The sequence below is a fragment of the Mytilus trossulus genome, chromosome 14, assembly GCF_036588685.1.
Source record: "Mytilus trossulus isolate FHL-02 chromosome 14, PNRI_Mtr1.1.1.hap1, whole genome shotgun sequence".
Taxonomy (NCBI): Eukaryota; Metazoa; Mollusca; class Bivalvia; order Mytilida; family Mytilidae; genus Mytilus; species Mytilus trossulus.
In genome coordinates this window covers 68,240,296-68,267,096 of record NC_086386.1, presented here as the reverse complement: position 1 = coordinate 68,267,096, position 26,801 = coordinate 68,240,296, and the positions used below count along the sequence as shown (strand labels likewise).

General features: G+C 31.7%; 2 protein-coding genes across 17 annotated transcripts in view; one reads left to right on the top strand and one right to left on the bottom strand.

Moving 5' to 3' along the window:
- The window catches only part of LOC134696987 (C-Jun-amino-terminal kinase-interacting protein 4-like), a 64,293-nt gene extending 56,456 nt beyond the window's left edge, over nucleotides 1-7,837 (bottom strand). For 13 of the 15 annotated variants that reach the window (XM_063558956.1, XM_063558964.1, XM_063558958.1 and 10 more), the window contains exons 1-5: nucleotides 7,369-7,837; nucleotides 2,248-2,368; nucleotides 1,407-1,477; nucleotides 810-898; nucleotides 357-631 (exon numbers count right to left, since the gene is read on the bottom strand). In XM_063558956.1, coding sequence (XP_063415026.1) covers nucleotides 357-631; nucleotides 810-898; nucleotides 1,407-1,477; nucleotides 2,248-2,368; nucleotides 7,369-7,665 — 853 coding nt within the window. In that variant the 5' untranslated portion in view covers nucleotides 7,666-7,837. The remainder of the gene's footprint in view (nucleotides 1-356; nucleotides 632-809; nucleotides 899-1,406; nucleotides 1,478-2,247; nucleotides 2,369-7,368) is intronic. The other 2 variants (XM_063558971.1, XM_063558967.1) reach the window with 1 other exon arrangement.
- A 28-nt stretch (nucleotides 7,838-7,865) lies between these two features.
- LOC134696988 (uncharacterized) lies at nucleotides 7,866-24,749 on the top strand. 2 transcript variants are annotated; one of them, XM_063558974.1, is made up of 19 exons: nucleotides 7,866-8,057; nucleotides 9,578-9,678; nucleotides 10,333-10,402; nucleotides 11,350-11,480; nucleotides 11,856-11,944; nucleotides 13,302-13,401; nucleotides 13,968-14,011; nucleotides 14,811-14,888; nucleotides 15,386-15,582; nucleotides 16,663-16,727; nucleotides 19,155-19,261; nucleotides 19,819-19,924; nucleotides 20,227-20,326; nucleotides 20,688-20,727; nucleotides 21,561-21,612; nucleotides 22,037-22,226; nucleotides 22,427-22,544; nucleotides 23,319-23,409; nucleotides 23,985-24,749. In XM_063558974.1, exons 1-19 carry the CDS (start codon nucleotides 7,892-7,894, stop codon nucleotides 24,066-24,068), a joined length of 1,929 nt encoding a protein of 642 aa, XP_063415044.1. In that variant the 5' UTR covers nucleotides 7,866-7,891; the 3' UTR covers nucleotides 24,069-24,749. The 2 variants fall into 2 exon arrangements, with proteins under 2 accessions (XP_063415044.1, XP_063415043.1); XM_063558973.1 differs by having other exon boundaries at nucleotides 16,660-16,727.
- The last annotated feature ends 2,052 nt before the right edge of the window (nucleotides 24,750-26,801 follow it).

Sequence of the window (26,801 nt, the reverse complement as noted above, 5' to 3'; positions counted from 1 at the left end):
TTTTAGATTAAAACATCATCATTAAACATGTTAAAGGTAGCTGCCTGAATCAAGCTCCAAGCTCTGTGATTGAAGATAAGATTCATTGTATTGACCTAAATACTTTATAATTTTTTCTTTCATATGTTGTATCACAAATATTTTTTGCTTGGTGAGAAAAATATGGTATATGCATAAAAGTCTAACTGAATCTAAAAGAAAATATCAAGAGTGATTTCATGAGAAATTTGACATTCATGAAATGTGTGTCTTGGTCTCTTTGATTTTATTTTTATGAAATGAAAAGCAGTTAACATCCAGCTAAACTTGAAAACAAAACAACAACAACAATAACAACAAGAACAGATTGTACATACTCATTCCCGTAGATGTCTCCTTGACCTCCACATGATCTGTCACCTGTTCTTTATCACATGTAGATATACGATTTAATTTTCCTTTCTTCTCTTTGGATATTTCTGGAGATTCCAAATCTGCCAGTTCACTTTTCAGACTAACAGTTGAGTCTGCTGTACTCCTTGGTGAATTGATGTCTATACTTTGAGTAGGACTACTGAGAGATCGCACGGTCGTGGCTGACTGACCAGGCAGAAACATACTTACTGGTCGCAAGTTTGGCAAGTTGAATCCCCTTAAAAATATATGTGAATTACAAAGGATTTAAATATTAATTTCTTGTTTTGTACATATTCAAAATATTTAGAAGCAAAACAAAAATTCATCTAAGTTTGGTAATTTCAAGATGATTAACAATATATATAAATTCTTTGTAGCATGACAATGATGTACACAATGTTAGAGGTACTTACTTATTTCTTGGGCTATTTGACAGTTCTGGACGATCTGTACCTAACAAGATCTTGGTTCTTTCCATATAATCCATATGTGTTCTAAATAACTGAAAATAAAAATGTTTTTTTTTAAAACTCCCTTTCATATGATTTTTTATAACTAAGTGGTGCTCATGATACTCCTGGTAGCAACACATGTTTAACTTAACAAAATTTTCATAAAGATTTTTTTTATTAAGATTTAGATTTACCAGATTCAGGGTGTCATTGCAAGCATTTACAATTTGCTTAACAAAGAGAATAGTTTTAATGCTGGTGACCATTTGATATGAGCCAAGTTACATGAGGATATCCACCATCCTTTGTGCTTGATTCTTAATTCAAAGTTTACTTGTGTAAAAAGAGTTTTATTATTTTCAAGCAGTAAAAGAAGATTATATTTAAGTTTCTTGCAAACATTTTTAAAAGTGTTATGATTGTTGTCAACATGGATAATGGATTTCTGTCTGTCAAATTCTAAGTTTCTCAATACAGCACAAGCAGTCTATGTAAGTATCATTCAGAAATAATTTTAACTCTAGTAGTCCTAACAGTATGCAGTATGTTATGCCTTACCTCTGTGTATCGTTCATGGAGTTTCTGGTAATCTTTTTTAAGATCAGCTTCTTTTTCTTCTAGTCTTGAAACTGGAACAAATAGATAAAATCAATGATGCTATAAGTACATGTAGTGATTCAACATAATAGTTTTTTTTTTTAAATTATTAAATATATTATCTTGTTCTTCTAAGTTCTAAGTTCTATCATGTTTATAGAATACAACAATCAAATTTTACCATATTCAAAACAAGAAATATATACCAGTCTGAAGAGCTAAAACAAGACAACCCCTCCTTAAAACAGCATCCTCCAAATGATATCAATTCAAACTAATATTTGAACAAATTTGAGTTTAAAGAATTCTGAAAATAATATCCTTTTATAAATATGATAAAACAACATCAAAGGCTAATTCACTAGATTTTTTAATTATTAACTTATTAAAATGTTTGAGTTAATGCTTGAAATTTAATCCTGATGATAATCATTTATCTGATTTTGTTTGCTTAAGTTTTTCTTTGAGTGAATTTTCAATGTCACTTACTGTTGTTGAGTAAATGCCATTATGCTAAAGGATAAACAGAACTGTTAACTTATGATAAAGATATTCTATTTTAGAATCAGTACCAAACAATATTTATGGCTTTTTTACAAATTGCATATAATTGTATTACATAATTTAGTGTCTTCTTGAATCTGTTTCAGATTAAAAATAGTTTCTGTATAACATGTATAACATGTATAATGAGTTGAATTTTTGTTAAATATTCCTTACTTTTCCAGTTGAACTAGAGTTTCATTATCCCTATCATTAATATAATGAAGTATAATAACAACATTTACAAGAGTAACTTTACCATGATCAGAAGAATTTTTAGCTTTAAGCTCCAACATTCTGACAATTGATTCTAAACTTTCTATTTTTTCTTGAAGCTCTTTCTTTTCTCCTTCAACAGAATCTTCCATTTCCAAATATTTCTGGAAAAAAAAATAGTTCATAAAATTTTGCATTCATCTGACATGTGCACATTGAATGTATTAAACACAGTCTGTAATTAAGCATAACAGATTATTCAACAGTGTTCAGCATGCTGTTCTAAAATGAAAATAGACCATCATCTTCTTAAATATTCCCTTAATTCTAGGACAACTACATGGTGTTCACTATATTACAACAAATCGGATTTAAATATTCCCTTTATTCTAGGACAACTACATTACAACAAATCGGATTATACACATTGTAATAAGTTCTGAAATTATATTAGAATTTTTGTGTTGATGCAGAGGGATATGTTCGATTACAAGTACAAGTAATTAAAGAAATAGAAGACTTGGTATAGTAACTTTCCTACAGTAACCTTCTTTTTTTTTTTAAAGGAAACAAATCCATTAAAAAAGGAGGTTAAAAGATAAATTATTCTGGCAATTTGCAAAGCTTCTGGAATTATCATTGACTTGCACAACTATGTACATGTATATTGCCCAGCCAAAGGACATAAACTGGGAAGACCCAGATTTACTAATGAAAATCAATTGTTTATTGATAAATGTAATCGGAGATCTAGAAGTCTAATGAATTACAATTTTGCATAGTTTAACAGAAGGGAAATTTGTAAACTAATTGAGGTCTATTTTTTTTAATTACAGGAACATGTTATAAATTGAAATTAATGCACAGATATTTTTGGTTTTATCTCATTCTACTTTAGAATGTCTTCTCCTTGAAAGAGTAAACATGTTACATGTATTTCGGAATTAAAATTGAAAGATCTTACATACTAAATAGAGGATACATGTTTGTCAAAAATAAAAATTTTAATAAGCTCATAGCTAAATAAATATATGTTCTTTTGTTTTATCTGTGAAAGGTTGTTTTACAACTATTATTCTAAAGTTTTGTAAATTATGGGCGGGAATAAGATGGATCAATCAAACCAATCAGAAATGGTGTTGTAATCTGCTTTGGCATAGACATGTTTGCAATCTAATTAGGTGTCCACTTGTCATGCTGGTTGTTTTACATGTATATATAATAATATCATTCAATTAATTTAATCATGAAATTACTTCAATTTTCTTTTAGAATAAATGAATCTTTATTTCATTAGCAAAATACAAGGTATTATACAAAACGGATTCAATATACTCTGAACTTTTCACTTAGTATCCCTAACAAATCAGGAAATATTTTCCTAAATTTTCTCGACTTTAAGAAGAACATAAGTTAAAGTGACAGTCTTTATAAAATTTAAATTCTATAACATATGCATGAAAATAAATATGGAAATTACTTGGAAATTTATCTCATAAAGCACATTTAAAAAGATAAATATACTTTGAGATATCTTTCCAGAGATCATTGAGATACATATAACTATTATGATACTGAATCTCTATCATGCAAAGATATAATAAAAATATCCATCACCATTTGTGCAATGTAAGGTAAACCCAATGAAATACTGTTTATTGTATAAATTCTGTAATTAAATAAGGTTAATTAGTAAGTAAGCACCACATCAAGGAACTTATATGTATTATCACTACCAGAAATCCTTGCAAGCAGTACTAGTATTGCATTTGTATTGTAAGGCCAGTACCTACATGCTGTATCTCCACAGATACATGATATATATATATAGCCATGTATAGCTTATAGATGCGGTCAAATATTAAATTATAAATAACTTTTGATAAACTCATTTACAAAACAATATATATTTGTTTCAATATAGTAACAGTATGACAATAAATATTATAATGAAATAATGTACCCAAATCGAATAATCAACATTATCAACTTGTGGCCTAGCTGCAGAACTGTACCTCCTTCTGTATTTTTTTTACGCAAAAAGAAAAAAAATACAAAAACCTATGGACCCAAGAGGTACGTTTCAGCATTTACATGTACATCATGGTGCATGTACAAAATGTACATATGACCAAACATGTATTGAAATATATCAAAAGCGTACACAAGGAATAAAATACAGGCAATGTTTTCTATCCACGGCTGGAAGGGTTGTCTATCAATATTAAGAATTACATGGATAGTTGACTTTCAAATGGAAAGAAACAAGTGTAATATATATAGGGGGTTGAATCCGCGTTTCCGGAAATACTGTTCAGTCCGTATATGATTTTGTTATATACATGTATGTAATCGTAATCACATGTACTGTCTCTTTTTCATTTTGCAAGTGCTATTAAAGGATGTAATTTTATTAGCTGTTAATGTTTTGCCTCTCGCACCCCCATACAGGATCATTCCATGGCGGAGGACCCGAAATATAACTTCATTCAAAGGACTTTATTTGTGTAAACCTGCCATGTGAACTGAAATTGTTTTTCCCATAATTTTCACTGAAGTGGGAAAACCACGTGGGTGGTCAAATTTTTATAATGATTTTATTCAAGTTGCCTTATGAATCGCAGTTTTATGTACGTGAGATTTATATCATTACAGGCGTATTATTTAACATGCACATTTAATTTTTTATCTGTACGTGAGATTTATCTCATTACAGTGTTGGTTTTTTTCTTCGTTGATGTCGGCGCCGAAATATAGCAATTTAAATGATATGAGCGATGGTGAGTCTACTTTAAGTTTACACTCATTAGTTGAAACGGACGACGAATTTACCGACGATTCACTTTTAAGTTCATATTTATTGGCACCGACTAGGCCTTCTCAAAACCAAGAATTAGATCAAAGTTTACATTTATTAGCCCTTGACTAGGCCCTCTCAAACCAACATATTAGATCGTTCTATGCCAATTTTAACACCACAAATAAGTTTGGTTAACAGATTGCATCAAAATAATTTGACTTATAACACAAGTGCATGTTACACTACAAGTACGCCTAGATTAGAACAAACAAGTATACCTAGCATAGTGCATACAGCTGTCATGGAAAAGTTAGCTTTCTTTGTAAGGGCAGGTAACCACAAAGACAGTAATGGTGCACTATCATCTGCCAAAATGGGCGAAGCATACGGGTACAGGTTACATGATGAGATATCTGTTTCTGCCATCAAACAACAAATTACACCTAAAGCTGTTGCCGAACAAAACCCGTCAGTCGTACATGAACCGAAATCTAAAATTCAAGACAATTGCCAATGCTTGACGAGGATGTTTATTTTGAACCTTTTTGTCCGTGAGATTTATCTCATGACAATTTATTAATCTGTGTACAGCGATGTTTTTCTTGAACTTATTGTCCGTGAGATTTATCTCATGACAATGCCCTTTGATGATGGTACAACGACTTTTTCTGGCGAACTTTTCATGTTTTTGTCCGTGGGATTTATCTCATGACAATCCGTTACTATGATGTCAGATGAAATTCAGTACAGAGTGGAGCCCTATTTCAATGTTATTCAATAAGAACTTTTTTTTTTAAATATACGGACATTAGTTTGTTTGCATATATAATATACATGTACATGGAAACTGATTATTAACTGCTTAAGATTTTTTTTTTTTGCATATGTTGATATTACTTATCTTTTTGAAATACTTGAACAATTCGTATTATATATGTTTAATTTGCTTGATTTTTTCTATTATTCTGAGGAAAATAATGAACGATTGTTGATATTGCGTATACATGACATTATGCTAAACACATTTTTATACATGTAGATTTTTATTTCAATTTCATTCACATGAGTATCAAGTTTGAATAACTAGTCATTAATATTTGATTTATTTAATTTTGTAACATAATAGCAGAAAGTTGGTACTGCGTTTTCAGATTTGTAATTCAATAATTATTTTCTATGAGAAATGCCGATTTTTGTATGTTTATATTGAACATCGAGCTTTACTATTTTTGAAATATGTTGATGAGATCGTATGAATATGGTTCATTTTGTATTTAGTGGATTTTTCAGGAAACACGATAGTGATATACAGTTTCATTAGGCAACAAATTAAGGAAAATGTAGAGAGAATGTTTTTTTTGTTGTGTTTTTTTTTGCATGGTATAAAGACGGAAATCTGTAGTTTACGTCCAGTTTTGGAACTTTTATGAGGAGTATATTATCTAGGATCTATGTTAGTGATATCGGGATAATTTCATAAATAAACCCTGTGAATTGTATCTTTCTGATATGTTTTATCTGTTAGCAATTTTATATTTTTTATGAGTGTGTGTGTGCGTAAATGGGTTTGGTGCACCATGATTCTGTGAGAGATTGTTGATATATTTTTTTTGAAACTTGCAACTTATGAAATGGGATCATTATAGGACATTTTCACAATATTGTAAGAGTTAGGGGCTCTGTTGAATTTATTACTCAATGATACATGTATCACGAAACAATTTCGGATCTATAAAAATATATTTAACTACTAACTTTCAAAAGTTGAGATTTCGCAACGTCAGATAATTGTAATTTTTCATGCTGTGTTTTGAGATGGTATATGAGTTGGTGCATATATATTGTAAAGCGAATTCAACCCTAAGCAAAATTTACATTTTTCTTTTGTAAGGGGGATGTAATATATATAGGGGGTTGAACCCGCGTTTCCGGAAATACTGTTCAGTCCGTATATGATTTTGTTATATACATGTATGTAATCGTAATTACATGTACTGTCTCTTTTTCATTTTGCAAGTGCCATTAAAGGACGTAATTTTATTAGCTGTTAATTTTTTGCCTCTCGCACCCCCATACAGGATCATTACACAAGTGCCTGTGGATTGTCACATGTTTAGAGAATTTCAGTGATTTAATATTAATAGTCATTCTCTAGATTAGCTGCGGAACCGTAGCTCTTAGGTCCTTGTTATTATTTACTATTTGCAGACCATAGGTCCACCAAAAAAATGACCATGACTTTAGAGTTACGGTTCCGAAGCTATCTCGAGATAAGTCTTAGAGGATTATGATTAATTCCTTGATGCTCATAAATCTGATGTTATGTTACTCGACAATGAAACTTTTGACGTCTTATGTGAATACCTGGTCTGCCACTTTTCGCAGCTGTTTTTCCCTTTCATACTGTGTCAACAACTGCTCATTATCATCTCTCAAAAGTTCCAATTCTACATCTGATTCTTGTTTATCTTGCAGAGCCTGATCCAAACCTTCTAGAAGACCGACTGTTAATGGCATTAACTCTTTGACTACATCTTCGTCGTACTTTTTAATCATCCTTTCAAATTCTTTGTAAACATTCGTGGCAAGCGCTGAAACCTTTTCTGACATGACATGGCCCTCCTCGTTTGTTCCATACACCGTTTCGGCTATCTCAGCCATCTTTAAAATTTTCAATCAGCTACGAAATATATAATTGAGTTTGCTAAAAGAAGCTACATTTTGTTTATACGTATGGGATTTGATCAAAAGGAAATAATTCTGTTTTGACGTCTGAGCTGTCGTCCATATTGACAAGTTGATGTATAAATTAATCATGTGATGTACAGAGCATGCGTTGACGAAAAAATGAACCACTTCCGGTTTGGGGGCCAATACAAAAACAAACATGACTGGGTTCAGGCACCTCAGGAGAATTTCGGGTGTCATTTCAAAGTTTATTGCACCACAAAAAATACGAGTAACACACTTAAGATTTTCCTCCCAAATACTGCAGGGCAAAACAGTCAGAATAGGATGTGCCTGCGGTTTTTGGGGGGATACAGCTGTGGCTGGTAAGAGTTCAAAGGTTGCATTAGGTCAATTCGTCCCACAAAATCGCCCCAAGTATTACTTTAAAAATTAATCATAATTTATGACCCCCCTAAGCAAACAGTAAGACAATATAGAAATATAGTTAAAGATAAAAGTAAAACAAGATTGAAATTTCAAGATTTTTAATTGACAAACTGGGACAAAATAATTACAATACACCTTTAATATCCCTATTAGCCTACTCGGCCGGCTGACCCAGCCGCTTGACCTTTTGACGCATACAACAATCACTTTTCCATTGTGGGGTTAGATATTTTGTTTTATGATGTCAGAATTTTATGGGAACCTGTGTGATATTCAGTAATGGCGGACAAATAGCGATAAGGTGTATGTGATTGTCATATGATTATGGTGATGTGTTCCTTACGAGTTTATGAATGTTTACACTAAATCTATTCAGTGTGTACTGATTAATACTTAAGTCTGGAAATACATTTTTCATTTACTACTGTAGTTGAAATTGGCTTTGAACTACATTTCAGCAACTTTGACTACCCTTATTTTAGTGCTTTTCTTGTCTTACTCTGTCATGTCTGTTATATTTGAATTCCATGTAGAAATTTTTTAATTGTTTTATTTCCTTGTACCAATCTGAGGTGGGATTTTGTTACTCAGTCTTTAGTGTTTTGTATACTGTTGTTTTTCATGTCTTTTTTTGTCTTTTTCTTTTTTTGCCATTTTAAATATATTTTGTGACTTTGAATATCCCTTCGGTATCTTTCACCTATCGTTTGAATCCATAAAAAAAAATCTGCTTGTATTGACACCCCATTTTGCCTGAGAATAAAATGTTATCCCTGCTTATCTGCTTGTTTAAATTTTGTTAATTTATTTATTTATTTATAAGATTAATTTGTGTTTTTTAGCTCCTCAATTTATCTATGGTACAAAGTTAGACTTTTTATCACTGTCTATAGTTTGTAAAAAAAATTAGCACCTCAATTGTAACAAAATATTAGAAATTATTATAAATTAAGGAATGTATCTCCCTCATGCAAAGCTCTGATTCCTTTTCGGATTTGGCTATACCTTTTGGACCTTTTGGATTATACAGCTCTTCATCTTTTATATTATAAGCTTTGGATTTCAAATATTTTGGCCACAAGCATCACTGAAGAGACATGTATTGTTGAAATGCGCATCTGGTGCAAGAAAATTGGTACCGTTAATTTTATTGATTTATATTAAGGTACAAAGTTATACTTTCTTTATGTAATTTTATATTTTTTAGCTCCTCAATTGATCTATGGTACAAATATGACTTTCTATAATTTTAATGTTTATGTTATGTATTTTAGCTCCTCAATTGATCTATGGTACAAAGTTAGACTTTCTTTAATTTATATTAATTTTTTTAGCTCCTCAATTGATCTATGGTACAAAGTTAGATTTTCTATAATTTATATTTATATATTTTAGCTCCTCAATTGATCTATGGTACAAAGTTAGATTATCTCTAATTTATAATTATATATTTTAGCTCCTCAATTGATCTATGGTACCAAGTTAGATTACCTGGTGTTTGATTACCTGTCAGAGATCACAATGTCTCTGTTAATTTCAGCTAAACATAAGTATCCTGTAAGTAGATTTATTTACATGTCATTTAAAGATCAAGTTTAAAAGTCACTGAGCACTGTTACTTATCATCTTTCATTTATGACATTTAAAATAAAGAATCACATGGTCATGATGGAAAACTCAAGACACTATTATATTAGTCTTAGAGATATTATAGTTTTATGTTTATTCCAGTTGTTTTATCAGACATTAATCCATTGCTTTTCTTCACATTGAATAATTGAGTTGATTGAAGTCATGAAGATGGCTATATGTTATGTCTTCAAAATGATTTTAATGAAACCAGCCATCCCACATAACTGCAAAGAAATTTAAGTGACATTCAATGTTTTGTTATATATATGTTATACAATATTTTGATATGAGTGTCGCTGATGAGTCTTATGTAGACAAAACCCGCGTCTGGCGTACTAAATTATAATCCTGGTACCTTTGATAACTAATTATAGAATGATAACATTGACTTACCTTAATATTTCATGTAAAACCCACCAATTAATAGTTAAGAAATACAGGGATGGCTTCCAAATTGTATAGCAGATTGACAGTTAAGTGTTAGATTTTTCATTTGGATCACCAATTGCAACATTATTACATAAACAGCATATTACACAAATTGATAAAGTAATTCAATACAAATGATTTTTATTGTAGAATTTAGGGTATGCACCTGATTTTGTACAGATTTGTATGGCACCATTCATCAAAGATATCAAGTCTAAAGGTATTTTTATGCCCCACCAACGATAGTAGAGTGGCATTATGTTTTCTGGTCTGTGCGTCCTTTCATCCCTCCTTATGTCCGTCCGTCTGTCAATCCGTCTGTTCGTTTTTTCATCCGTCTGTCCCGTTTCAGGTTAAAGTTTTTGGTCAAGGTAGTTTTTTGATGAAGCTGAAGTCCAATTAACTTGAAACTTAGTACACTTGTTGCTTATGATATGATCTTTCTAATTTTAATTCCAAATTAGATTATTTACCCAATTTCACAGTCCATTGAACACGGAAAATTATAGTGCGAGTGGGGCATCTGTGTACTTTGGACACATTTTTGTTTGATATATAACAAATAAATGATTGACTGTCATTTCATTGCCAATAACATTTTTTGGCCAGCTGTACCTTCAGCTGTGGTTCATTGACTTTGAATTTTTTGCATAACTTGCACGTTAGAGTATTGCTATTTTAATTTTTACATTTGCATTTTACAATCAACGTAACAAAAAGGTGAGACATATACCACAGTTTACTTTTGCATTCAGACTCTGCCTGAAATTGGCAAAAATACAACCTGCCTAAAAAATTAAATGGTTTACATATAAATTTAGTGATTGAATTGAATTTGCAAATGGAGCAACACTGATGAGTACCTACATGTATTCAGACTAAATATGCATTTGGCTCTAAAAAATAATCCTAGTATGAGGGAGGGTAGGAGGGGTCCTAATCCCGAATTCCCGAGCTAAAAAACATGAAATCCCGAAAATCCTGGTCTTGAAAACACAAAATCCTGAGGTCCCGAAATTTTATAAAAGAATTCCCGGATCCCGTAGGGGTCAATCCCAAAATCCCGAGCTTAAAAACACCCAATCCCGGAGTCCCGATAAAGGTCCTATCCCCTCTCTAGTCTCTTCGATGATTTTTTTACAGTATTATATATTCTTCCTATTATAGGTATAAAAGTTATAAGTAATGCAGGAGGTGTAAATCCACAGGCCTGTGCTGATGCATTAAAACAGATTTGTGCTTCTGTTGGTGTGGAGATGAATATTGCTGTTGTTACTGGTGATGACTTAATGCCTAAGGTATAACACAGGTTAGATGTATGAATTATGTAGCTAGTCATGTAAGTGATAAACGAATTGTTTGTAAGAAAGTAGGTTTTAGAACTTAGGAAAAAAACCGTTTTAATACTGTTTCATAATGACAACAAGATACACTTAAAATTAAAGGCTAATGTTGATTTTTTTGCTATATACATAACTATTCAGGAGAGAATATTTTATATGAAGATTTGTGACAATAAAAAAAATCTGCAAACTTTTGCTTTATTATGATAATGTCATAAACAATTCTGCAGAAATATTAGCATATGAAGCAAGACTTTAAAAGTTAATACAGTAAATTATTAAGTATGCTTTTTCATTTTTCCTTTGTTTAGTATTTATTGCTTATTTCAGAGCAAAGAATTGATGAACAGTTCAATAACTGATATGGATTCTGGTGATCAATTTCCTAAGACTGTACACAGTATGAATGCTTATTTAGGGTAAGTTGTCTAACACAGTATGAATGCTTATTTAGGGTAAGTTGTCTAACACATTTAGGGTAAGTTGTCTAACACAGCATGAATGCTTATTTAGGGTAAGTTGTCTAACACAGTATGAATGCTTATTTAGGGTAAGTTGTCTAACACAGCATGAATGCTTATTTAGGGTAAGTTGTCTAACACAGCATGAATGCTTATTTAGGGTAAGTTGTCTAACACAGCATGAATGCTTATTTAGGGTAAGTTGTCTAACACAGTATGAATGCTTATTAAGGGTAAGTTGTCTTACACAGTATGAATGCTTATTTAGGGTAAGTTGTTGAAATAAATTGAATGTTTTCTCTTTAAATGTGAAAATAAGTACAACAAAGGAGGAGTGTTATAAATGATTGCTAATGAGACAACTTTCCATCAGAGACCAAAGGATTTAGCTAATAAAGGGTCACTCACTGTCACATTACAGCCTTAAGCAATGAGTAAAATCCATATTTTTAACTAAGGAATAAAGGGTCTGCATTACAAAATGTGAAACAATTTAAAAGAGAAATTAAACAACCTGATTATTGCTTAAAACACAAATAAAAGAAAAAACATGGCAGACATAGCTGAAATCCATAGTTTCCAGAAATTATTTTATCTTCTTTACTACCCACCAATCAAACATTCATATCACCAACAATCACCATTTTATCAAGGTTAAACATACTCCAAGAAAAAGTCCCTGATTATGAATTTAGTGACTGTCTCACTCTCTCAGAGGTCCACAGGTTTCATTTGCTGTTGCCAGTGATCTTTTCTCTGTTAATGAATTATAGTTTGTGGTCACATCATCTTGACACTTAGTATGCAAGTTGATTATGAAGTGAACTGAGTAATATCTGTGTCAAATTAGCATTTTGACCCATATTTACTGGTTCCCTGAGCATTAAAGTTGTGGTTTAGGTATGTTATCACCCTAGTCTTATTAATGATGTTATCTCAAGACGAAATTAAAGCTAAGAGGCAACACCTATCATATTGTTAGCAATGAACATGTTTTACTCATTGTTGAAGACTGTAGACATCTGCTACATCATTTAGTATCTGTTGTATAGTTTCTCATTGGCAACTACTGTAAACCAACTTATTTTCGCGAACGATTTATTTTTGCGACTTTCACGAGTAGAAAAATAACGTGAATATTAATTGTCGCGAACATATAAAACTAAGATCTTTCCTTCAAGTAAATAAGAATATCGAGAAATAAAATAGCTGCGAAAATAAGTTTACCACATCTGCTTATTTTTAAAAAGCAAAAAATAGAACTGTGCCTCTTACATGTTTACTAATATATAAATTACCATTTCTGTTTATGAAGAGCTGGACCAATAGCTAGAGCTCTGGACCTTGGTGCCGATATTGTTATCACTGGCAGATGTGTGGACAGTGCTTTAGTTCTTGGACCTTTGCTGCACAATGTAAGGTGATCACATACTTTGATAGTCTCTCTTCGCTATCCTTTGATGCACTGTTGCTAGATATTTTTATGGGCTAACGTATACTATTTAGTGTTGTTGAAATATTTTTTGTATGTAAGGAGATCATTTAAATGTCATAAAAACCAAACTACAAGATATAAATTTAGAGTTCAACATTGTTCTTCTACAAAATACAAATCTGAATATAAATCAAATTCCAAATCACTAGAGTCCACAATATTTTCAAAGTATACAAATGTGAACAAGAGACTTCCACATATGTGCCATCAACACTTTAGATTTAAATTTATACTGTGATTTGGTGATATGATGGTTGCAAAAATCAGTTTTGCCTGCTTTGTTTCTTTTCTCCTGAAAAACTGGATTTTTAACTGTCAAATCCTGACTACCAATAGCCAAGCTAGGTATCATTAATACATTGTAGCTATTAAATCTCAATTGATGATGGTAATGTTTCAAATACAGAATTGCTATGAAAATTTGCACCTCTGAGAAGATGAAAGGATTCTCACAAGATACTGTAACTGTTTACTTGTTTTTTACAGTTCCAATGGAATATGAATGATTTTGACCACTTAGCTGCTGGCAGGTTTGTATTTCTATATGTTGTAAATTTAGAAATTATTGTGTGCATTTATTTTTGCGATTTTGTCATTTTAGACCCATATGCAATTTTAAGTTTTACAATTTGAGAAAAATCCTGTTAAATTCATATAAATATTTCAAAAAGTGAGTTTATCACACTAATAAAAACCTCGCAATAATTTCTGAATATACAGTAAAACAATTATACTATTTGTTAACAACTGCAATATTCCTGACTTGGTACAGGACATTTTAAGAACAAATTGTGGGTTAAACCTGGCTTGATTGCTAGCCAAACCTTTCACTCTTATGGCAATGTTTGAAAAGTCTATGAAAAAATTTCATGACAGGACAGGAATGCAATACAAATATAAACAAGAACAATCAGAACAGAGAAATCAATAGATAAATAATATAATAGTAAGTTACAAGATATATATCACAAAATAACAATGGACAGCTCCCATGAATTTAGGACTGTACACTGGGACATCACAAACTCACAATCTAGTTGACAGGCTGGTGATTCCTATAAATTAGCTTCTAGGAACAAATAACCACTTAGTCCTAAGTCATCCTCCATAGTTTACAAGGTCAGCTGCATAAAACATTTTGAAGCATGAAAAAAAAGACTAGAAGAGCAAATCTGAGGTCAACTCTACCAGAGAGAGTTACAACTGAAGTTTAAGAACTAGTATATTATTTGTTATCAGAAATTTGACAATGGCATTATATCATTATATGATGTCAGTATGAATTGCTGACTACACTTCAATAAAAAAATCAACATTTGAATCTTACAGTTTGGCAGGACATCTGATAGAGTGTGGTGCACAAGTAACTGGAGGAATATTCACAGACTGGAAAACAGTCCCTGATTGGTGAGTAAATCATTTGCAGACCGGAAACAGTCTGGTCTTGTTGGGGCTCTCACAGGTACACTATAGGGGTAAATATCAGCAATATCTTGGACAAGTTATATAATGGTGAAAAGATCAACTTTTCATTAAAGAGTTATGCCTCTTGGAAATATAACATATGTGCAATGTGGGGGACTTTAGAACTCTGTTCTTTTATTAACATGGGAAATTTATTTGTAAGCAAAAACTTTTAATTTCTCAACCAAATGTATTCTGAAGGGAATTCTTAACATTTGGGTAAAATGATAAACCTGTTGCCAGTTTAAAAATACACAATTTAGCTAAACTAAAGACCAGTTTGGTAGAACTCTGAATATATTTAATGAATTTGCATTGATAAAAAAATAGATAAATTGTAGTATTTTTCAATAAACATTTAAGAAATCTCTTTAAAAAAAGGTTCTATGTGATATATAATGTTCTTAGGGCCTCTGGTTAATGAATTTTAATTATAACAGGGATCATATTGGTTTTCCTGTAGTAGAGTGCAGTTCTAATGGTGATTTTATTGTGACTAAACCAAAAGGAACAGGTGGATTAATCAATGAAGCTACTGTTAGTGAACAGTTGGTATATGAGATTGGTGATCCAGCACATTATTTCCTCCCTGATGTCGTCTGTGATTTTACACAAGTACAATTAGATGAAATTAACTGTAAGTTACATGGTCTTCAGGATAAATTCTTGAATCCACAAGCCCAAAGCTCATTTTTTTGGAAAATTTTAGTTGGATTCTGTTGGCTTGTCGAGAAGAATTTTTAAAACAAGCCTGTAAGCTTGTGGATTTGTGGTTAAGGATGAAGAGTGGTTACAGCACAAATTTTGCATCGGGTAATAGAATTATATATTAATGTCTTTGTATATGAACAAATATTAGTACAATCTTTCAAAGATTGTTACTATTCGTTTATCTTGTGCATGCTATTCATTCAGTACCAAGCTAGAATATCTGGAGGATGTTTTGTTTGGTTGGACATTTTATTGGTAGGTGTTGTGTGTTTATGATTAATGTGGTTTACAATCAATTTACTTAATATATCATGTTAACTAGTTGTTGAGAGATATTTTGGTTATATGTTGAACTTTTTAAAGCAGACATAAAAGAAATCTTTATTTGTCTTAAAGTCATAAGAAACAAGTGACCGGTGAAAAATGATGTTCTTCCAATTCTTGAACTAATGCATACAAACATAATAAACTTAGTCTTCTGTGCACGAATTTATCATTTTTTTCGTGTAAATTTCGTATAATCGTCATTTTTTTTTCAATCGGTCAGTGTTGTTGTGAAAATATGGCAGGTAATTAAAGTTCGTGTTTTAAAGCCGAAGTTTAACGATGGTCACCTGTTTGTCAACAATCGACAAAAAATAAACAAAAAAGCATGGAAAGAGAGCATGTGTTTAACATGTAAATTCAGATAATAGTTTATTTTAAGGACATCCATGCGTATTGTGATCACTGGATTTTTACGAGATGGGTCACACTGAGGTCACTTTGCATACGGAAAATATGTTGGGTGAATTGCTTGCTGGAAGCAAGCAATTAAAATAAAGTAAACTTCTTCTAAATATGAATAAATCAAAGAATTTTCTTCAGAAAAAAGTATATGTACATAAGTTTTATAATGAAAACTATCCATTTAGTTATAAAAAACATATGCATTAAATTTTTTTATTTGAGGTTTCTTATGACTTTAAAAATAAAAAGTAATTTTTGATATTTTGTTTGATAGCAGTAACTGATGAAGCTGCAGTGTTTGTAACAGGAGCTAAAGGAAAACCACCAACTAGTCAGTATAAGGTAAGGCAGTGTTTGTAACAGGAGCTAAAGGAAAACCACCAACTAGTCAGTATAAGGTAAGGCACACAGTGTTTGTAACAGGAGCTAAAGGAAAACCACCAACTAGTCAGTATAAGGTAAGGCACACAGTGTTTGTAACAGGAGCTAAAGGAAAACCACCAACTAGTCAGTATAAGGTAAGGCAGTGTTTGTAACAGGAGCTAAAGGAAAACCACCAACTAGTCAGTACAAGGTAAGGCAGTGTTTGTAACAGGAGCTAAAGGAAAACCACCAACTAGTCAGTATAAGGTAAGGCAGTGTTTGTAACAGGAGCTAAAGGAAAACCACCAACTAGTCAGTATAAGGTAAGGCACACAGTGTTTGTAACAGGAGCTAAAGGAAAACCACCAACTAGTCAGTATAAGGTAAGGCAGTGTTTGTAACAGGAGCTAAAGGAAAACCACCAACTAGTCAGTATAAGGTAAGGCACACAGTGTTTGTAACAGGAGCTAAAGGAAAACCACCAACTAGTCAGTATAAGGTAAGGCAGTGTTTGTAACAGGAGCTAAAGGAAAACCACCAACTAGTCAGTATAAGGTAAGGCACACAGTGTTTGTAACAGGAGCTAAAGGAAAACCACCAACTAGTCAGTATAAGGTAAGGCAGTGTTTGTAACAGGAGCTAAAGGAAAACCACCAACTAGTCAGTATAAGGTAAGGCACACAGTGTTTGTAACAGGAGCTAAAGGAAAACCACCAACTAGTCAGTATAAGGTAAGGCAGTGTTTGTAACAGGAGCTAAAGGAAAACCACCAACTAGTCAGTACAAGGTAAGGCACACAGTGTTTGTAACAGGAGCTAAAGGAAAACCACCAACTAGTCAGTATAAGGTAAGGCAGTGTTTGTAACAGGAGCTAAAGGAAAACCACCAACTAGTCAGTATAAGGTAAGGCAGTGTTTGTAACAGGAGCTAAAGGAAAACCACCAACTAGTCAGTATAAGGTAAGGCAGTGTTTGTAACAGGAGCTAAAGGAAAACCACCAACTAGTCAGTATAAGGTAAGGCACACAGTGTTTGTAACAGGAGCTAAAGGAAAACCACCAACTAGTCAGTACAAGGTAAGGCAGTGTTTGTAACAGGAGCTAAAGGAAAACCACCAACTAGTCAGTACAAGGTAAGGCAGTGTTTGTAACATGAGCTAAAGGAAAACCACCAACTAGTCAGTATAAGGTAAGGCACACAGTGTTTGTAACAGGAGCTAAAGGAAAACCACCAACTAGTCAGTATAAGGTAAGGCAGTGTTTGTAACAGGAGCTAAAGGAAAACCACCAACTAGTCAGTATAAGGTAAGGCACACAGTGTTTGTAACAGGAGCTAAAGGAAAACCACCAACTAGTCAGTACAAGGTAAGGCAGTGTTTGTAACAGGAGCTAAAGGAAAACCACCAACTAGTCAGTACAAGGTAAGGCAGTGTTTGTAACAGGAGCTAAAGGAAAACCACCAACTAGTCAGTACAAGGTAAGGCAGTGTTTGTAACATGAGCTAAAGGAAAACCACCAACTAGTCAGTATAAGGTAAGGCACACAGTGTTTGTAACAGGAGCTAAAGGAAAACCACCAACTAGTCAGTATAAGGTAAGGCACACAGTGTTTGTAACAGGAGCTAAAGGAAAACCACCAACTAGTCAGTATAAGGTAAGGCACACAGTGTTTGTAACAGGAGCTAAAGGAAAACCACCAACTAGTCAGTATAAGGTAAGGCACACAGTGTTTGTAACAGGAGCTAAAGGAAAACCACCAACTAGTCAGTACAAGGTAAATAAACTCATCATAGATACCAGGACTAAATTTAGTATATATGCCAGACGCATGTTTCGTCTACAAAAGACTCATCAGTGACGCTCGAATCCAAAAAAGTTTAAAAGGCCAAATAAAATTCGAAGTTGAAGAGCATTGAGGACCAAAATTCCTAAAAGTTTTGCCAAATACAGCTAAGGTAATCTATGCCTGAAGTAGAAAAGCCTTAGTATTTAAAAAAAATCTTAGAGCCAAATGCATAGAATCGTTTTCAGTGTGGATGAGACTTTTTTTTGTGAGAGGGGGGGGGGGGGGGGTTCAAGTCTCTCATAGACTTGGTCAGATTAGGTGAACTTTCATGTTAAATGAAGGGTCACTCAAGGTTCTCAATGCTTTAATAAAAAAAAAAATCAAATAATTTGAAACTATAACAGGAATCATTTTTCATTTTTAATTAATATTGGATACTTAAACTCCTTTACTTGCTGTTTCATTTTTGTATGGAAAAGTGGAACAAGTGATTATTTAAACACCCACTGGAAAATAAGGAGATGTGGTATGATTGTGAAAGAGACAACTCTACACCAAATGAAATAGTAGTTACCAACTTTAGGTCAGCGTACTACCATCATTATGTTTATTTTTATTTTCAGTCAAGTGCAACTTATGCAGATGGTTACCGATCTACAGCTGTGGCTATCATAAGAGGTCCTAATACTAAGCAAAAAGGAGAGAAAACAGCAGATCAAATTATCAAAAGGTGAAGAGACTATTAGTTACAACAAAGTTGATTTAAAAGATTATTAAGGAAAAAGTTGTTTTTATGCCTTATTTATTATGATCCATTGATGGGAATTATGTTTTCTGGTCTGTGCTTCCAGTCCTTTATCCGTCCGTCTGTTTGTTGGTTCGTACTTCTGTCCTGCTTCAGGTTTAATATTTTGATGAAGTTGAAGTCCAATCAACTTGAAACTTAGTAGACATTTTCTCTCTGATATGATATTTCTAATTTTTAATGCCAAATTTGAGTTTTTACTCCATTTTCATAGTCCACAGAACATTGAAATGATAGTGCGAATGGGGCATCAGTGTACTATGGACACATTCTTGTTTTTAAATACAATTTGCATATTGATATTGATAAGGTAAATTTTCTTCTTGTGGTTATTTGAACTCCTGCCTGTCAATTTAAATTTAGAGTGAAAGACTGACTATGAATCATTTATGCTTGACTACACCTACTTGAACCCGTAAATTCATTTGGAACCAAAACCTTTGAAGGAACACACTTTATCTGTCATCATTATCTATTTCTAGATGTAGAAGAATATTCAAGCAGTTAAATTTAGAAGATTTCTCTAGAGTGCATGTTGAAGTTTTGGGTACAGAGCAAAGCTATGGACCAATGACTAATCTACCTAATGTAAATACTGGATTTATTTATTCTGTTACTCTGAATTTACATGTTTTGATACTGTAGATCAAGTATTATTCTTTTGTACCATTTTGTATTAGATTTCATGAGTACAAATGAACCATGAATGTAAGTTGTTCTCAAAGAAAATATTTCTAATATGCTTTTATGAAACTTAAGCAAAATCACAAGATCATGTATCTACAATAAATATAATTTGTCTTCAATCCATAAATAAAAGGTTTTACTTTTATGATGTAAAACTGTTACTGAATGAGATTTTTTCAAACAATTTTAACCTTTCCTTTTAGGGCAGCAGGGAATCAGTATTGTGGTTAGCTGTCCATCATCATCAGAAAAAAGCTTTAGAATTCTTTTCTAAAGAAATAGCTCCAGCTGGTACTGGCATGGGTAGGTAACTTACATTATAGTTTACTTGTAAGTCTGAATAAAGCTTTTATATGCAGTAGGTGTTCATATTAAATAATGTTATGTGTTGGCATTGCTTTAGTGTGCTGCATATTTTGTATAAAAAGGTCTGGTTACCTGTTTGTTTTTAATTTTATATAAGTTTATAACTAGATTTAAATCATCTGTTTAAAGTTTACCCATCTCTTTTAGACCTTTGAGTAAATTTTTGTTTTATAACTAATTTGTTTTGCAAACAAAAAGAATATTTTAATTTTAAGTTATTGCTGTTAACCTCAATAGACATACCGGTATATTTCAATGATTTGTTGTTCAACTGCATATATATTCTTTACTATCATAGCTCCAGGACTTACAGGCCTGGTTGGAGGAAGACCTAGAGTGTAAGTTATGTAATATGATTTTCAATGTGCTTCATTTAAGAGTTCCATGCTTCTTTTTGTAATTTTCATTGGAGCGTAAAAGCATTGACAGAAGCACATTTTAAAAAGTCTGCATAATCAGCACTTTTAAAACCGTTTAGAAAACAAAAAGAAGCATTAAAATCTTATAGTTATATTTTTATGTACAACCATGAAAATACAGCTATAACAATTTTTTCTGTTTGTTTTCTGATGCATTGTTTTGAGTAGTCATGAGAAGCATATGCTGTCTTGATTGTTGAATTTTATTGAGGAATATATACAATTCAATGTTGGAATGCCTCAGAATTGATATTAGCCAAGTAAAATTTCTTGTGTTATTTTATCATAGCACCTAACAACATATAGGCCATCAACATGGACAACAAAATAAACTTGCACTTCACTGAAAGTTTAAGACGGCCGCTAGCACCCATTTGTGTGGAACTCTTTGCAAAATGTTTCAGATAGTAGAACATATATATTTATTAGTTTTGTCAACGGTTAATTGGTTAACCTTTGGAAGGACCGAATATCGCATACCAAAAATACTAACCGTTTAAGCAGACTTTTTTTTTTCAAGTTAAATAAATAATAATAGTATAAATGTGTATTGAAATTATTAAATAATATTTAAGGAACTGGTTAGGCAAAACTGTATGATTTGACAACACTAATATTTATAAGAAAATATGGAAAAAGAAATTTATTTTGTGTACATTAGTTGAACTTGTTTTATACAAAAAAAATATCTGAAAAATTTGTATCGATAAACTTGTTTCACAAAACAAACTACAGTTGTCTTTCTTTCACAGATCACCAATATTGAGACTGTTTTCCTTCATGTATCCCAAAAAAGATATTGAGGTATGCATGTAGAATCTGTATGTACATGTTGTTTAAAATTTATATACATTGTACTGGTAAATCATTTGGAACAACAAAGTGGAAGAGTTTTATTTCTAAACCATTATTAATGCGTGGTGACTTTTTTTTCTAAAATTTTTTTGTATAAAGATACAAAGTATTTTAAAATATCAGTATAATAGCTAGACAAAAATACTGTCTTCTACAATAGGCAGGTTCCAAAACAATATGTTATTAGAACAATGACGTTCCAAAGATCTACAATGAACATCTATTTCTCAGAGTGGAAAAAAAACCAAAAACATTCAAAACAGGAACATGCAGACATACCTGGGTTAGTTAAACTTCTATTTAGCTTTGAACCCTCCAACTTTTATTCGTAATCAGTGGACTTAGTTAGTGTATGTAGAATTTTGTATTACAGATAGATATCTTCCTAAATGGCAACCATGTTGAAAAATTCGAACCTCAGGACATTCCAGTAGCTGAGTATCCAAAGGCAAAGGAACAGAATGTAGTGGATGAAGTAATAGTACAGACAGGGAACAAGTCATACAGGTTAGAAGACCTGGCTTACACAAGGAGTGGAGATAAAGGAAATATGTGTAATATAGGTAATAAAGATACAAATATGTGTAATATAGGTAATCAAGATACAAATATGTGTAATATAGGTAATCAGTGATACAAATATTATATATCACATAAATTTTTTTTATGTTCAGAGATGTTCTTCAGACCTCAACCACAGCATGTTGTACCTTTTGTCTATGTTATAGATGGTACAACTTTAAACCTTTCATCTTTGTTTTAGGTGTGATAGCCAGACACCCAGCTATATTACCATACCTAAGGCAGCAGTTAACATCAGATGCTGTCCAGAAATACTTTTCTCATTTATTTGATGATCCAAGTAATGCTTCTGTACAAAGGTCAGTCATTTGAATTTGAATTCCACATGAGTTATATAAGCTTTATATCTGTCAGCTTTCACAAAAAGTTATTTGTGAAATATGAAAACTGAAAAAGGAGGTATGATTGTAAGAAAACAGTATGATTATAGATGGTCCCTTAAATTGCCAAAAATGCTGGAATTTTCAATATTTTTTTAATTAGAATTTTATTAATAATTGAATACAGTGGTAAAGGCAATTTACTTTAATGAGTTGAGTATTCACAAGATTATTTTTATCATGATGATTATTTGTTTTCCTAAATATAGTGTAAATATTCATAAATTAAGAATTATTTATATATAATCATTCATGGGTTTCACTTAGCCACAACCTTCAATACTTCAATGGTGTATCATAACTAATTCATTAATATGTCTCAAAATATGAAAAATAAATCTTCTTTATTTAAACCTTTTTCAAAATGCTCTTTAAGAAGTTGCTATAAAAGTGAGGCGAAAGATACTTATAAGTTGAACACAAACTGACAACGCCATGGCTTAAAAAAAAAAAACCCAAACAGACAAACAAATTAAGTTGAACACAAACTGACAACACCATGGCTTAAAAAGAAAAAAACCCAAACAGAATAACAAACAATAGAACATAAGACAAAATGTAGAAAACTAAATACAGCAACACAAATCACATCAAAAACTAGGGGTGATCTCAGCTGGTCTGGAAGGATTAGTTCTTAAATTATTTTTTTTTTATTTTAATACTTGGTTATAAAGTATATTAATTACTTGGTAGATACTACGTTCCTGGTATACATGGAATGAACTTTGTCTTACCTGAATCATTAGGAGGAGGTGGTGTGGCATCTCTACGAAGTGACCCTCAGGTAATTATACTTATTCAAAATAACAGGTTCAAACTTATTACTGTGGATTCAGTTATTTTGGTGGATAGCAATTTTCTAAGAATAATCAAAAATTGTATTTTTATGAATATCTGATTTCTTGGTTTTAGCAAATATAAAAAAGAAGATGTGGTATGATTGCCAATGAGACAACTATCCACAAAAGACCAAAATGACACAAACATTAACAGCTATATATAGGTAATTGATGGCCTTTAACAATGAGCAAAGCCCATACCGCATAGTCGGCTATAAAAGGCCCCGATAAAACAATGTAAAACAATTCAAACGAGAAAACTATCGCAAAGTCTGCATTCAAACTAAAAGAAAATTTATGTCTTCTTTGAACATCTAAATAAGTGGTTTACCTTTACCCACTCAATCAATAAACATGTATATCTTATGAATAACAATGATTCCACAGTAGACCACAAACAAATAATACACTTTCACCAACATGATGCCAGTTAGATCTCAATGAAATAAGGTATATTTACTCCCCTTAATTAACTATATTTTTAATCTGGTTGTATAAATACTCTTGTATATTATTTCAGGGTAAGGCGTATGGACAGATGTTGTTGGATTTTATTGTAAAGGACGTCCCAGATATGGATCAGTATTTGAAGGAAATTAAGTGATGACTAAAAGTATTTTGATTTATGACTATCATTGTTTTAATTGCAATATTCAAGGAAATGTTTCAACATGTTTGCTTGAGTATTTGTCTCTATTTGTGATAATTTATATTTACTATACTTATTTAGCATTCAAAATGCATATTATTTGACAATTAAGAATCAACGAGAATGCAATCGAATGACACAAAAAATCATGAAGAGGTCAAGAAATGATTTTATATAATATATATAATTGTTTATACACTATAGCAAGATCGAAACATAAAAGTTAGAAATGTGTGAATGAATTTGCCTAAACAGTTTTTAAACATCTTCATATTTTTACACACACTTTTTGGAAAATATGGAAAACATCTTTTTATGGAAATGATTAATAGTAAACTTATTGAAAGATAAGCTTTTGTTAAGTCTATGTTTATTATTTTTTGTTGTTGGGTTTCTCCCATCTCTTTAATTTGTGATGAAAGGTTGTAAATGTATTGATTGATACCCATAATACCAAAATGGTATGTGTATGAATGTTACAGGAACAAGAAAGCTCTGGTTAAACATGATATTTCTCAACATTGAAAATGTTCTAAAATTGTTGAAAATCCAAACCTCAGGTATAACCAAGTTACCGTTTCTTGACATTTAAATGACATTATCTATATGTTGTAGCATTTAACAGACAAATTGTTGTATTTATTATTTTGCACAATCTCATGAAATGTCTTTTTTATCATATTTAGAAATCAATGAATTTGAATGTTCTACAAATATCATTAAATGATGAAAAGGGTTTTAAACCTGTTTTAAGGGAGGAGTGGATATGGGTATTGGATATCCTTTCTTATTGTGGTCAAGATATACTATTTTTGTACTCTTTATTCTGGCATAGGGCATATTTATTTCTATCAGAGCACTGGATAAGCTACTTGAATATGCAAAATTTTCAGAAAAACAAATGTTAAAATGGGAAATTGTAAAAAAATAAAATATGTTGAACTGCACATCAACCCTACCTTTTATGCCAAAAAATAAATCTTTATAAACACTGATTAACAGATTGATTTTGACTTCTCAAAGCATGGAATGAAAGTGACATAAGACATTGTTTTTCTATTTAGAATAATAAAATAAGCCTGAAAAGAAAAACACACACAAAAGAAAATAGAATTTTACTGGGGATGGGTTTGAGAGTAAGCATGTTCAGATGTGCATGCATAACCCACCATATAGATACAGACTCGTTAAATGATAAAATGTAACTTGATTTGACACAATTGGTAAATTTTGAAATGGGATGACTGTTTATGTGCTATAAGCTCGAAGTCGGGGTAAAACTATCATTTCAATGTTGTAACTCATATTTTCCTAAAAACGATTTAATTTTGCAAATAAATAGATATAATTCTTTATATTTTCTTTCTTTAGTTTGTTAAGTTGCCACACACATGTTATGAAAGAGTGTTCATGTACTTTTCATATTGAGATTGTACAGAACAAACACAGGATTAAGTTAAAATGTATTTTTTGGGGTATTGAGTCAATTAAAGTATGATTGCTAGTAATTGAGAAATACAAGAGGAAGATGCAAAACTCTCCTAAAATAAACTGACAATGAAATGGCTAAAAACTAAATGCAACCTATAGACAAACAAAAGTCTACAAAATACAATATAGAAAACTAAGAACATGAACACCACAGTAAACCAAAGGTGATCTCAGATGCTGTCACATGGATGAATTCAACGTCTCCACTAAGATCTTTTGGTTGAATAGCTTCCTTGAAAACAACATATTTTATGACCTAGTTACCTAGTGAAATATTGAAAAAAGTAAGATCACAAAAATACCAAATCCTGAGGAAAATTCAAAACAGATTCCCTAATTAAGTGGCAAATTCAGAAGCACACACACATCAAATGAATGGATAACAACTGTCATATTCCTGACTTGGTACAGACGTTTTTTCTTATGTACAAAATGGTGGATTAAACCTGGTTTTTAGTTTTTTTAGCTAGCTAAACCTCTCACTTGTATGACAGTCACATACAATTTAATAATATTGACAAGGATGTGTGTACAAAACAAACAGACAAAAAAGGTAAAACAGTCAAAAATTGGGGTACAGCAGTTAATATTAAAATTGTAATCACCAAAAAAAGGGGCATTGGTGGCCAAGTGGTTTAACTAATTCTACTACTGTAATCACTAGCCAAACAAAAGAATACTATTAACATATTATTAAGATTATAAACAATGTCAGTACCTAGAATCTATAACAGTGCATACTATTTGTGAAGGAGTATTTATCAATAAGGGTAGGTACCTTCAGAAAGAACTTTATTAGAAAAAAAGATGAGACGTTCTTTGGCATTCTATTGGTTCATCACTTTTCTACTCGGACACTTATAAAGTCTGAGAAGATACAGTTATCTTCATAAGCGTCATTACAAAAACATCAGTATTCACTGAGAAAAGCACTAACAAAAGGGCGTTATTACGGTTCATAAAGGCTGTAAAAGAAAATTGATGTTTCAGCCTCATTTTCAAGGTATCTTTCAGTATTGTTTTAATTATTTCAGTATTAAGCTTATCTGGCAAAATACACATTTTGTCATCACTTTTTATTAACCTACTTTAATTTTCTTCAAAGATCTACTGAAATTACTGAACAACTTTAAATAAAATTCACATATATTCCCACGAGTGTTTTAAAAGTTAGTGGTTTGTCATTTGATTTTGGTC

Bases quoted from the DNA above. Each gene is read 5' to 3' on its own strand.
- LOC134696988 (XM_063558973.1), top strand. From the start codon at position 7,892: ATGACTGGGTTCAGGCACCTCAGGAGAATTTCGGGTGTCATTTCAAAG. The intron at 20,327-20,687 runs GTAGGTAACTTA...TTACTATCATAG, and splicing joins TCCAGCTGGTACTGGCATGG to CTCCAGGACTTACAGGCCTG. The intron at 23,410-23,984 runs GTAATTATACTT...ATATTATTTCAG, and splicing joins CTCTACGAAGTGACCCTCAG to GGTAAGGCGTATGGACAGAT.